We start from the raw sequence: 14,111 nt of genomic DNA on the forward strand, positions 1-14,111 counted from the left end.
AGAGCCTAATAGTTTCAGCCTGGTCAGCGTCTTCCTCACGTTGCCGCAGACCTGTTCGATTGAGTCGTCTGACTCTCCTGTCGTCCGTTCGGCCTGTCAATCACCGGTGATCCACACCACAGAATGTCATAAATCCTCGGGATCAAACTGACGAGGCAGAAAATGGGGGGTGGAGCGGGCTAAATCCTTTATTCACACAGGCGACGGCGTAACGTTTGGGACCTGGTTGGAACCCGTAAGGGGCTGCTAACGATGACACGAACCCCTCGTTTGTTAACCCGGGCTATCGCGGAATGATCTAGTGGGCACGGCGGGATCGCCACCTGTACGGGCAGGGGGTCATGCCCGCCCGCAGCGTACACCGATCCAGGCACGTTCCGGGAGAAACTCGGGGGCCGTCTGGGTGACAAGTCCTTGTGTTCAGGATATTCCCATTCTGCACAGAAGCTGGAAAATCCATCAAACTTGGCAGCGAAATTCCGCATCATAACACACATTCATTTAAAAGTCATCAGGGCTGAGATTCTTTGTAACTCCTAGCTTTATACCTCGTCAGTCATCATAGATTACCAAGGTCAACGATTCTGAATATTCCCATTCTGTAAGTACTAGATGGTGATCATCAAGCGACCGTAAAGCGACCAAAGTTGGATTTGTGTGATCCATGATTTCATAATTGGTATATGATGCAAGATTTTAAAGTATGATTCAAAACACAACAAAACGTGAAAAAGTTTTTTTTTTATCATATGAGATTCGTTAAGAGAGCTGTCCCATCTTTGGTCGCCCAGCTGTCGCAGTCTCTAATGGAAAGCGGTTTGTGGAAGCTGGAAAAACGCATTAACGAGACGCAACCTTGGCAGTGAACGTAATGCATCATAATTCAAAAGTCATCAGCACTTATATCCCGCAAAGCAAATCGTAGCTTTTATTCCTCATCATTTATCTTGGATTACCATGTAGTCTTGGTCACAGGTTAGTAATAGATATCTCATCAAGGAAGCTGGAAATCGCATTAGGAGAAACACAACCTTGGCAGTGAACAAAAAATATCATAATTCAAAAGTCATTAGCACTTATATCCCGCAAAGCAAATCGTAGCTTTTATTCCTCATCATTTATCTTGGATTACCATGTAGTCTTGGTCACAGTTAGGAATATGTATCTCATCAAGGAAGCTGGAAAACGCATTAGGAGAGACGTAACCTTGGCAGTGAACAAAAAATATCATAATTCAAAAGTCATTAGCACTTATATCCCGCAAAGCAACTCATAGCTTTTATTCCTCATCCTTTATCTTAGATTGCCATGTAGTCTTAGTCACGGGTTAGTATTGAATATCTCATCAAGGAAGCTGGAAACCGCATCAAGAGAAACCCAACCTTGGCATAGTGAGAAGAAATTTGCTTGCACCACAGCACAGAATCATTTAAAAGCCATTAACGCGTACTTCCTGTGTAGGTTCTGGCGATCATAATCCGTCATCTATATAGACCTGTCGTTAGACCTGGGAGACAAGCCGATAGATTAGACCAGCTGCAATTTAGACCTGTCTTTGTGACATGACTGCCATCACGGTACCTGATGGTACATTTACCAAATCTACGATCTTCCGAAGAACACTAACAACTTGATGTGACATTGATGGCACATTCTCTCTCTCTCTCTCTCTCTCTCTCTCTCTCTCTCTCTCTCTCTCTCTCTCTCTCTCTCTCTCTCTCTCTCTCTCTCTCTCTCTCTCTCTCTCTCTATCTATCTCTCTATCTCACACACACACACACTCACACACACACGCACGCACGCACACACGCACGTACACACACACACTCACATGCACACATACACACACATACATATACACATACACACACTCACTCTCTTTCTCTCTCACACACACACACACACACACACACGCACTGTCACACACACACATACATACACACACTCACTCTCTTTCTCTCTCTCTCACATACACACAAACACACACACACATACACATACATACACACACACACACACACAAGCATGTACACACGCACACACACACATGCACACACACAAACAAACAAACAAAGTCAATAACTGAAAAACATTGCTTGCTTCACGGAGGTACCAGTGCTACGTGTGAACAAAACCAGAACCATCTGGTGTGGTCCAAGCCGCTGTAGCTGGGTCCATTCTGACCCAAACCTGTGCCTGGCATAAAGAGTCTTGGCCGCTGATGCGATATCCACGTGTGTCGGTTCGCACTTGTGCTGATGACTTGTGCAGTCACGTCTGTCTCTGTCAGCCTGCCCTTGAACTAGACACATTTATAACTGTCTCAGACTAAGCAGTATAAACGTAGTTCCGCACACTGCACGGCTGGATCGGGCATCAGGGCTGGGGCCTGTCGTGGGTGGTCCGACGACATAATCCATGTTTCTAGATATCGATACAGTTGTCTGAGTAATTCTAGATCCGGATTCAAGCGTTCAGATTAACAAAAAGCAATCCAGATTTCATTGCGAGTACTAGTGTGCCTCTACCCAGACAGATTCAATCTGGATTGAAAGAAAACTCGTGATTATGTAATGATAAAGGTAGATACCGGTACCCTCTAGACTTAGTGCTTTACTTCTCTAGTGTCCCTCTGAGTTTTTCTTTGTTTGCCGGAGTCTGAGATACATTATCGAAAACTGCTGCACTACAAAAGACAGGGCACAAGTCACATAAGCAGAGCCGCTAACGTCATGCCACGGGGTCATGATCTTTTGAAGCTGGAAAGGGAAACGTAGACACAGAACCTTTTTGGGGTCATAAGGGCAATGTGTCTAGGGCACGGTATTGGAAGCCGGAACCCTCTACCTCCAATGCCTTTTACCTCAACTGAAGTCAGGTACCTATTTTAACACCTGGGTGGAGTGAGGAAAGTCGTGTTAAGTTCCTTTCTCAGTGGCACAATGTCTAGCCAGAAATGCGAAGAATGGAACCCGTGTCCTCTCGATATTTTCATGCTGGTAGATAATGTTAGATAGGATTTTTTTTAACTGGTTGTGACCTTACTTGGTCATCTGTTTACAATCGACTCTCGATAAACCATGTATTTCATGTTGTTGTGCAACAAAGTTTGATTGATTGTACATGTTAGATGACGAACACTTAAGTGGCTGTTTGCCTTTAGTCCCTATGCCCCCCTCCCCCTAAAGAGATTTTCATTTCCAATCGCTCCCAGACATGTGCACCTGTGACCTGTTCCCTACTGTTCTAATAACCCTGCCCAACTTTATCGCCGTGAGGCACCGAACCACATGGAACGCGTTCTATAGTCCATGGAACGCGTTCTATCCAGTCTATGGAACGCGTTCTATACATTCTATGGAACGTGTTCTTTATAGACTATGGGGTGTGTTCTATGCGTTCTACGGAACGTGTTCTATAGAGTCTAGCTATGGAACCCATTATTTACATTCAACACACGAACCACACAGGTCTGAGGAACCCTAACCTGTCCGCTGACCGGGTCAACCATGTCAGGTCGGATTAGTCCCTACAACATAAGGGAAAGCCCAGGGGTGTTAGCCTGATTTTCACTGGCGACCTTAATAAGAGATCAACAAATCCAACATTAAGAGGTAAATCGAGGTCAGTCGATGCCGACAAAATGCTAATGGCACATACTAGTACTCTCCAAGCAGAGGCTGGTGGAGAAGACCTTATATCATATGCTCCGTGTTCTGTCTGTTTTCTGTTGGTAGAGTGCCGACAGAAAACGAGGCATATGATAAAAAGGTCACAATCTTCTCTGCCAACCTCTGCTTGTAGATTAATGGCACGTACTTTTGAATGGAACCTTTTAAACGGTTTTGAGTGACAGGCGCCTCGCAAACAACAGTTACCTTGGACAAAGTTTACTTATTCACATTGATGATTCATTTTGTAAGGGCTCCATGGGAAATCAGTTACTTAGTTAACTGAAGGGGCCTTCCTAAAGATGCATACATAAAGTTTATCTTGTGTTTAACTTTTAGACCAGTTGGTACCACTCGTACCAATTTCAGAACGCTTACTTCGTCGTCGTCGACAAGGATATCATGAGACACCAATTGCAACTCGGCACGCTTTGATTACCTTACGCCAAGCTTTCTTAGCTTTAGTCGGGTCGTGTGGCGTAACGGCAGGATTTTCGACTCAGAACCCAGGGGTCCCGGGTTCGAATTTTCCGATTTTCACGATTTTCCCCACTTCACCCAAGTGTAAAAATCAGCAATAGCTGCCTGTGTCCCACGTCTATTACCCTGTTCCAATTCCAATAAAATCCAAATCGCACTTGGATAAACGCACTAGGTAAAGATAAAGCAGTCATCCTCAATTGAGGTGAAGCATGATGCTTTTTGAAGCAGCTAGTGGTAGTGCAATGCGACCTCGCCACGGCTCGCGCACCGGCCTCTTTCGTCCGGATCACTCCCCCTCCCTCCGGGGCCAGTGTCGGCGGTAAACCTTGTATCACGGCGACGCCTGATAACCTACAAACAAGTGCAAATTGCCAGCAGATGACTGACCGCAATGATACTCGCACTTCTTTTACATGCAGTACTGTAGCGTTTCAATAGATGGCGCGCTTCCATTGAACAGTCGCCCAACACGAACTGTTTAACATACTAAAGTTTCTTAAACGTACTAACCTCCATAAAGGTAGCAGACCACAGAATTTCGCCTATGGGTATTTACATGGTTAAGGACTCCAAAGTGTGAAGGTTCGACGCCGCAAAATCTATGGCAGGGTGCACAAGTAAACTACATAAATCGAATATGTTTGACTTCAGGGTACTATCCACAAAATATATGTAAATGAGCTAACGTTTGCCTGCTCGTTCTCTTTTGAAAGCCACTTTTATATGACCAAACCTGAAACCTGTAACGCTGATTACAGTCATCATCAACGTACTTATGGCGTTGAATACATGCAGAGTTTAGGTCTGTTAACTCTTATAATTTCAACCAACCAACATGGCGACTGTAACGTCACATACAAACACCACATAGCCCGCCAGCATGGCGGGGCATAACGACGTCATAATGACGTGACTGCACACGTCAGTGTAGCTAAGATAAATACTGTGTTCCAGGTGACGAGAAAGACGCCAAACCCTGCAGCTGCCCTCCGGGACCGAGAGGACCGCCAGGAAGGGACGCTACTGCCAAAATAGCGCCTCCTAGCGGTGCAGTGTTCACGAGATGGGGGAGGGCGGAGTGTCCGAAGACTTCAGTACTCGTGTACGAAGGTGAGGCGATTTGAATTTTGCTCATCCCATATTGTCAAGAAGTTTCTAAAAGGTTCTTCAACCGAAATTAAAACTCTCTTGCCATGACGTAATGTATAATCGACACCAATACATCCGTCCATGCAGGGACAGCCAGCGGGTCTTCCTTCGACGAGCCTGGCGGCGGCGGGAACTACCTGTGTCTCCCTCGGCAGCCCGCGTACAGGGACCCGACGGAGGGCACCCAGCCGTACCGGGCCTACCTGTACGGGGCCGAGTACTGGGCAGTAGATCACGCTAAACAGGTAAAGCTGAACCAGTTCTTTGTGCTACTGTATATCATGTGCCCGGTTTGCTTTCTTTTGCGACCGTGTTCCATAGAAAGTCCTAGAACTGTCTACAGAGAATGTGTTGTATGCATTTTACGTATTGGACATGTTATACGCATTCCATGGAACGTGTTATATCCAGTCCATAGAACGTATTCGATGCATTCTATGGAACGTGTTCTATATAGACTATGGAACGTGTTCTGTGCCGTCTGTGGAATGTGTTCTATCCATCTACGGAACGCGTTCTAAATATTCTATGGAACGTGTTCTTTGCAGTCAATTGAACGTGTTCTATGCAGTCTATGGAACGTGTTCTATGCAGTCTATGGAACGTGTTCTATGCAGTCTATGGAACGTGTTCTATGCAGTCTATGGAACGTGTTCTATGCAGTCTATGGAACGTGTTCTATGCAATCTATGGAACGTGTTCTATGCAGTCTATGGAACGTGTTCTATGCAGTCTATGGAACGTGTTCTATGCAGTCTATGGAACGTCTTCTATCCATTCTTTACGCAGGCAGTATATGGAACATGTCCAATACTTCTATGGAATGTGCTCTGCCATAAACATGTTTACATGTATTCCATTTTTGCCACAGGACACTCTGCACCGGAGGACGATGCCGTGCGCGGTGTGCATGTCCGTAGGACGGGCGGCCCAGTTCACCATGCCGGCCCGAGACTACTGTCCCACGGGCTGGACACGGGAGTACCGCGGTTACCTTATGTCATCGCACTACAAACGATCCAGGTCAGTACAGTGTAAATGTAATTATGAACTAAAGCCAATATTGTACTTTATAAACTAGCCTGGATGCCAGACTGTTTCCCGGGCCAACAAAAGCCAAGTCCTCGGCTACAGGGCCAACATGTCCCCAAGAAAATTTTACAACGAATACTGTCATTTAGATCGGGGGTCTAGCATCCAGGCTATGTAGAAAGGTAGAACTCGGGAAAGAGTGAAGACAAAGACCTTTATCTTTATTCCAAGTTACTCGGCTTACGCCCTGCCCTCTCTTTTCCGATGATATAGTTCGTCTATCTTACCTAGGATACATATGTTCCTGTTTTCATGGGCAAGTTAGGGTGGTTAACGTTCTTCAACTGTTTTCCAAGACGAATCATTAAACATCTCTCTAATTGAACAGTCTCAGGGATACTTGTCAATCGGACACGTGTTGCGCAGCTGCCATACGTGTCCGTTTCTCGGAAATCTAGAGGGTCAATTCAAGTACACATGTGGAGTTCATGTGCGCTACATTTGTATTAGATTTTTAGCAAAACACATACTGCAACAAAAAGTTTAAAGTTTGCCATGTTTTGAAACAAACCTTAGTTTTTTTTTCACGTATCGTTTTTATTTTTATTTTCTCCTTCAGAACGGAGTTTATATGTGTGGACGGCGAGGCGGAGGGCTCGGAACGCTCTTCCAGGTTACGGAAGTCCTCCCGACTGGTGCCGGTGGAGGTCCGGTGCAGCCAGGAGGACAGGGACGGTTCCTTCCCGTGCGGACCGTATAAGAACGGCCACGAGTTAACGTGCGCCGTCTGTACAGTGTAGATCTAGAGTAGGAGAGTTTCTTTCTTTTAAACTGAGTGAGCGCTACCTCTAAGGGTATATAAAAAAGGGTACGTTTTATGCTTCGGTCCCATTTGCACCGGTGCCCTTCGGGGTTGTAGCCACAAATTCGTCCCGGTGGACTGCCGGGTACCGGGGATACCTCCGATGTTCGCACGATTAGCCCACGGCGTCTTTTTGTTACCGGCTCCCGAGTTAATTTCGAGTCCAGGTTAGAATAATTCCGGGTCCCGGCCGGGCCCAAAAATAGCCCGGCAGCCGCAGGGTGCCACGTAGGGGTCAAATCCGAAAGTGCAAAAAAACAGCCCGTCAACTACTCGACGCAGCCTCTTTTTCCAATTGGGACCGAAGCATTATCGGGGGATTTGAACCATACATTATTCGACTCAGACTTCGAGTTGAGGTTCCTAAATCAGGCACTGTATATCCCTATAAGCCGTTAAAGTTCGAGCAACATGTAAGATGTACATGTAAGATATGTAGTGTACATTGAATAAGAATGTTCTTTTTTACTATAATCGATATATGTATTATAATTTCTGTATTCGTCTTGATTAGAAAAAGAATACCCCTTGCCACATGATCTAGAGAAATGGAAATCCAACTAATTTTGGGGGAAAATAGTCCAACAAACGTTGACATATTTTGCAATTAATTGGCTGCAACTGCCTTATGTGCTGCTTGCGCAACATTACGAAATAAACAAGGAGAATCTATAAAAATGATAAGCAACTAAGCTGGATTCTTCTATGATGTACCCTGTGGCATGTACAGGGCCTGAATAACTAGTATGTTCGTCTTCCTTAAATGCCAACCTTGGAGACAATGGAAATCTTTAGCTTAAGTTAATGAATAATGTTTTTAATATGAAGTTTAGAACTTATAGGCATAGCATGTTTATCACTTCAAGTGACCAGGGGGCTTGATGTATTGAATATAATCATTTGCAATGATGTAGGCTACTGTCGAGTAGCCGTGAGGTGTTTTGATTCGTTTTGGGGAGGGGTCACGGGTGTTTTAGATTTATACTATTGCACCTGATACTGGGTATGGACAAGTATTCTGCACTTATCATACAATGCATGAATTTATTAACGTAGATTTAAGCCTAGTCGTTAGGATGCTATTACGGTGTATCAATGTTAACATTGGTAATGAAGGGAAAAGAAAAGATGGGAGATGAGTAAGTAAACTAGTTAAAAAGATATACATGTAGAAGAAATCGTCTTCTTATGACAGATATGTAACGTTCCCGACAGATTTTGTCATTACCTGATGGTTGCTTTCTCGTTTTGGAAGAGATATAAAGTCACTATTGGGAAAACTTTGTAAGATATAGCAGTTAGGTTTAGAAGAAACTATAGGTAACCATATGTCAATATGTAATGACTAAACTATTTACTCTTGAGAGTTGTATTCAATCAATGGTGCTTAAGATTTGAGCAGACGTCAATGTTTGAAATATCCAACAGGTGCCTGTAAAAATAACAAGATGACATGTTCTTTTGAATGCTTCTACATTAAGTAGGCCTTTCAACATGATTGACCAAATCGAAATAACTAGTGTTGGTAGTTAAACTATTCCTAACGGCAATGTGTTAGTGGATAAGGAGCGAAAATAAGGCACAATTATGCCTGCAATGTCACAAAACATTGGTGAATAGTTTTTTTCAAAAGGTATGAATAAAAGCAAGATTCACCAATTTCAATGTTTGTAGTTGTGGCGCATTCTTGTTGTTGTGATTAACTTAGAGGACAAGATTCATGTATATAGAAGTAAGTGATTGTCCACAAAAAGGTCCAACTGCACGTCAACGAGCTAACTTTATTAGAAAGTACAAGACTATCGAACGCAACCTACATTTGTCAATCATTGTCGACGGCCCATCAATGGTTTCTTAAAATACAACGCGTTGTAATCCTAACACTACGCCACTTGCTGGTATGCCAACCGCAAAACAAAAAAGACGAAGTGCTGCGATTCCTCGAATTCAGATGTTTAAGAATTCTTTCTCCCATTTAACATATTTTCAGAATTAACTTCATTATCATCAAGAAACGTTATATGATATTTTAGGTACTATATTTATCTATTTATTTATTGGTTCAGCATATACATTGTACTTTCATGCCGGGGTTGCCCAACTAGCAAAAGCTATTATTAATTATATCTATTTCTATCTATCTATCTACCTATCTATATCTATCCATCTGTCTATTTATCTATATATCTATGTATCAATCTCTCTCTCTCTCCGCTCTCTCTCTCTGTCTATATATATATATATACATAGAGAGAGAGATAGATAGATAGACAGATAGATACTATGTAGATATGCCTTAACCTAGACATAGTATCGTCTTCTAAGAAAGCCGTCCCACTCCTCTGTCCTTCTGAGCAGCATCTTACACATGTCCCTGTTGACCCTGAACTTCTCGTGCCACTTGTGCTTGCGGAAGATGGCCGTCTTGTTCGTGTCGGTGCGGCAATACTGAGACACTTTTCTCAAGACGTTCCTGTAACAGTCGACCTCCTCGTCAAACTCCGGGCCTTCTTCGGCAATCTTCGCCCAAAGTGTTCTGTTAAAATGTTCGTATAGCAAGTAATCGACCATGTTCAACCGCCTGAAGTTTTCGGCGAGATCTTCTGGTCTCGGGCGATAGTCGAAGTTACGGACTTTGCTGAAGAATAGGAATCTTGTATCATATATGATGTCCTGGACCTTCCAGCACATGTGCCTCTTCAGCAGCACCAAGGACTGGTCTAAGTACTCGTAGATGAGGACCAAAGCGAAGTCTGAATCCAGTTGTTTGATGACGTCAATTGCTGCTTGGGTGTCCCGCATGTTCATGGTCTCGTCCAATGGGAAGCCTAGAACGGCAGACATACAGTTTCGGGTACAATAAGACGTAGATTTGCGTGCTTCCCAGTGCTTTGGCTCATCCAGGTAGTCCTTCAATGATTCTGCACCTGATTGCGACCCTTCACTTAAGTATCTGTACATCTTAGAATTAAAGAAGTCTGTTTCGAATCTAGGAAGAGGATGTCTTAAGATGGTGACGTACTGGGCTGTCTCCGGGAACATCTTGCGCATGGTGTCCTTGTCGTACCGTGCCCGGTGAGCGAGGATGTTGAGCTGGTTTGGGCGGGAGAAATTAACGGAAGGATGAAGGAAGTCCTCCGGTAGGATCTCTCCGGACCCGATGGACGGGTTTCCCGGTCTGACCGGCAGGGTGACGAACAGGTCCTTCTGGAAGCCGAACCGGAACAGAACGGACTGTACCACGTCAGACCCGCAGGCGGGGGTGTGGATGAACACCGCGTCCGTATTCAGGATGCACAACCCCTCTTCTTCCTCCTCTAACAGCCTAGAAGAAATCATGACTCAATGTTGACAATGCTGCAATATTTTGTCTTTATGAAAGGAAAAGAGGAAGGGTACGAAATGTGACAAGATTCAGTCAAGCCGATGCGAAGTGGCTTTTTTTGGTTATCAAACACAATTATAAAATATAACCTATATAAGGGAGTTCATGGTCCCCACTGCGCATGCGCACCGAAATTTTGAGTAATATGTCCAGATGGAAGCTCTTAACTTCTGACCAGTTCTTGTCTAGACTATTCTTCGTACATATGCCGAGTGCCCGAGTTGTGCCATTCAAGGAGAGATAACTTATGCAGTACAAAATGTATTATGATAAAAAGAAAAACGGAAAGATCGACAAAACGCCTACAAAAGACGCCCGAAACCAGCCCTAGCCTAACCTCTGCTTGGAGAGAGGACTTGTTGTGCTTACGTGAGTGCCAGCGGGAAGACGTGTTCGGTCAGGCCGCCCTTCACCGTGGTCTGCAGTACCGCCTGTTCTCGCGAGAGGACCAGGTACAGCGCCATGACAGTCATCACGGGCAGCAGGAGGACCACGAGCACCGCCACGCGAACGTCCCTGTTCTCCATACTGTGGGAGAAACATTGATTAAATCATTCGGTCGGTCAATTTTTACAGGTTTGACGAACGCCAAGCCTGTCATGTCTAGTTGAAAGACATATCGTGTCCGTAAGTGACGTCACGGCCACCATGATTGTCGGTTGACTAAGCCTAGCAGTTTGTAGTGCGCATGTGCAGTGTGATACATTGTAGGAAATAAGACAAACTTTACGGCCCCTGTAGCTGACCATTCTTAATGTATAGCCTAGGGGCATATTACGTATAATGCATCACATTGTATATGCGCACTTCAAACCTTGAACTAGCTTATTATGGGAGTCACACTTTTGTATCAATGTATGATGTAACGTCAGTCAAATTTGAAAACTTGTTGAAGGGAAATTCAGGTTTTCTTCAGGTGTTCGTTCAAATGTCAAATGACGATTGTTAAAAGATGTAATCAAGATGTGACGTCAACACACAGTGTCGGCTGATGGCTGGCGTCTGTAGATGACGTAATGGGTAGAAAAGGTGACGAAGATTCAGGTATTCTTCGTTGAGAAAGATCTAATCTTGGAGCCGCAATCTTAAGAACATGCCAAATGCAGATAGTAAGCTAAACTTAGCCTCCGTAGCAGGCTCTTTGGGGGGGGGGGGCGCTTTTTGTGTACTGGGTCGAAAAAGAAGTCACGAGCAAAAGTGTGTTATAAGCCCAACCAAAAGGCCCAGAGAGCCTGCTATGGGGGCTAAGCTAAGCTAAGCTAAGGTCAATGGCGCACTGATCATTATGATGTCACTTGGATAGAGGTGGGTACATGTACAATGAAGGCCATGTTTGAAAACCCGTCGGATTAACCGCAACATGATACACAATTCAAACGCTTAATTCAGTTAACCTTTTATCTAACCTTTTGATGTCGTATCCAAACCATATCGCCCCGTCTAACAAGTGTTTATCAAGTGTAAAATCTCACCCTGTTAACTTAACAACCTAATTACTAATGATAGGCTGACTAGTAAGTCCTGCCATCACGACCTTTACATATGCGCCTCCCAAGCACTGTATTTTCAATGACCTGCAGTGACCCCTTTCTATCCGAAGGAGGCGCAACGCCCGCCTCACCTGTTTCTACAAACTAGTAAATAATCATATCAATATAAACACAGACAGTCTACTGAAGCCAGCTCAGGGGCGCACCAGGGGGAGTACTCGAGTCACCATCCCAAATTTTAAATACTTAATGCTAGGACAGATTCATACAAGCATTCAATTTTTCCGCGCACCATTCCAGAGTGGAATGCTCTGCCTTGCACGGTTGTGACGGCTCCCACAGTTGAGTCTTACCGTGCCAGGCTGGAGGCCTGCCCGCCTTAGCCTGGGACCCCCCCCCCCCCACACACTTTGCCCCTCGCGGGGTTATATGGGGGTTTGCAAGATGATGATGATTTGTTTTTGCCTGGCTGTTGTTTGATTCCGAGTCCGAGTTTGTTGGCGGCATTTTCACCTTTACTGAAAACATGGCTCAAGTTTTGATGCGGAAATAGTTTATCCAATCAGCTAACGTGACACTCTAATAACAGTCTGACTAGTCAGTCCTGCCATCCCGAACTCTAAATTCACCCCTCCCAAACACTGTAACTACATCCGAAAATAATTTCATCAGGTTGGTAGAACATAGAGTATTGGAGATTCTTTTTACACAACCGGTAATTCTCACCTACTAACGTTTCGATGTCTGTCAGACACCTTCATCAGAGTTTCTGACTGGAGTACTGCTTCTCACCGCTATAAGTAGCCGATGTAGGTGGCGCTTTTGCGGTGATAAAACTGTCCCAAATGTGGCTAAGTTTGTAAAAAAGAATCTCCAATACTCACTGTAATTACATGTTTTTGTCTGGCTGTTCTTGATTTTGGGTCTGTTGGCGGCATTTTTACCTTCGCTGAAAACATGGCTCAAGTTTTGATGTGGGAAATGTTTATCCAATCAGCTAATATGACACTCTACTAATAGCCAGCGACTAGTCAGTCTTGCCATCCCGAACTTAACATTCACCCCTCCCAAACACTGTAATTACATGTTTTTGTCTGGCTGTTGTTGAATTTGGGTCTGTTGGCGGCATTTTTACCTTCGCTGAAAACGTGCCTCACGTTTTGAAGCAGAAATGATTCTTATCCAATCAGCTAATGTGACAATCTTTTCATTATAAATACAGCTGAACCTGTCTAAGGCGACCACTCGAGGAACTGACCAAATACGGTCGCCATGGACATGTGGTCGTTGTAGACAGGTTTCGGTGGTGAGAAGGGGTCACCCTTCATGTGTGTCAGAACGCCAGGCACATGCATAGAAATATTTTCCAGACAAAACAAAAACAAACGTCTTAAGTTGTAGACGATCATAACAGACATTCAGAGCTCGCTACCTCAAACAAAAAAGCTATTTGAGGATAATAACAACGTAGTATTTTTCGTGGACGCACATGAATTACACTTCGTAAAGCATAACCACTTCCTATATGTGTAATGCTGCACTAAAATCACCCGACTATGAATACTAACATAGTCATTATCTATCGCTACGTTATGTTGACACAACAGAAGGAAACCTGTCATAACAAAGACCGCGTGAAACATGTACTGTTCCCTACCTCTTCATTAACCGCTGGGCACTGCTGCGTCTTCTGTTTATCGCCATCGCTGATCGTCCTTAAGTAAAACGTTATAAAACTACAATCAACGTCGAAAACATATACCCATGGCGTGTGTTGTTCTGTGGTAGCTTGAAATTTTGCCTCGCCCAACTTTCGCTGATTCGTCTCGTGATTTGGCGCAGAGAGAACCGGTTAGTCAAGTGCTGATGCGACTATCCTTTCAAGAACGACATCTAGCGATATTACCACAACCTGCAACGTTTTCGACTGGAAACGTGTTGAATATTTTAAAAGACATTAAATGATGACGAAAGGATACGATTAAGACATTTTAAACACTCTCCAAAGAATCTGCTTGGAGCGTTCGATCACGAAAACA

The 14,111-nt window shown here is 44.2% G+C and overlaps 2 protein-coding genes across 2 annotated transcripts; one reads left to right on the plus strand and one right to left on the minus strand.

The window, feature by feature from the left end:
• The first annotated feature begins 3,509 nt into the window (after positions 1–3,509).
• On the plus strand, positions 3,510–7,415 carry LOC136434698 (uncharacterized). The gene is made up of 5 exons (XM_066427686.1): positions 3,510–3,516; positions 5,109–5,264; positions 5,391–5,548; positions 6,175–6,326; positions 6,955–7,415. Exons 1-5 carry the CDS (start codon positions 3,510–3,512, stop codon positions 7,133–7,135), a joined length of 654 nt encoding a protein of 217 aa, XP_066283783.1. The 3' UTR covers positions 7,136–7,415.
• Positions 7,416–8,958: 1,543 nt separating this feature from the next.
• On the minus strand, positions 8,959–13,897 carry LOC136434383 (galactose-3-O-sulfotransferase 3-like). Its single transcript, XM_066427173.1, has 3 exons — positions 13,730–13,897; positions 10,952–11,110; positions 8,959–10,522 (listed from the first exon to the last, which is right to left on the minus strand). The coding sequence occupies exons 1-3, from the start codon at positions 13,774–13,776 to the stop codon at positions 9,499–9,501; spliced, it is 1,230 nt and encodes a 409-aa protein (XP_066283270.1). The 5' UTR covers positions 13,777–13,897; the 3' UTR covers positions 8,959–9,498.
• Positions 13,898–14,111: the final 214 nt, after the last annotated feature.

This window comes from Branchiostoma lanceolatum, chromosome 5, assembly GCF_035083965.1.
Source record: "Branchiostoma lanceolatum isolate klBraLanc5 chromosome 5, klBraLanc5.hap2, whole genome shotgun sequence".
NCBI lineage: Eukaryota > Metazoa > Chordata > Leptocardii > Amphioxiformes > Branchiostomatidae > Branchiostoma > Branchiostoma lanceolatum.

Excerpts from the sequence above, each read along its gene's own strand:
- LOC136434383 (XM_066427173.1), bottom strand. The coding sequence starts at position 13,776 with ATGGCGATAAACAGAAGACGCAGCAGTGCCCAGCGGTTAATGAAGAG. Across the intron at positions 11,111-13,729 it reads GCCCAGCGGTTAATGAAGAG|TATGGAGAACAGGGACGTTC; the intron begins GTAGGGAACAGT and ends TTTCTCCCACAG. Across the intron at positions 10,523-10,951 it reads GTCTTCCCGCTGGCACTCAC|GCTGTTAGAGGAGGAAGAAG; the intron begins GTAAGCACAACA and ends GATTTCTTCTAG.
- LOC136434698 (XM_066427686.1), top strand. Across the intron at positions 5,265-5,390 it reads TTCAGTACTCGTGTACGAAG|GGACAGCCAGCGGGTCTTCC; the intron begins GTGAGGCGATTT and ends CCGTCCATGCAG. Across the intron at positions 6,327-6,954 it reads TCGCACTACAAACGATCCAG|AACGGAGTTTATATGTGTGG; the intron begins GTCAGTACAGTG and ends TTTCTCCTTCAG.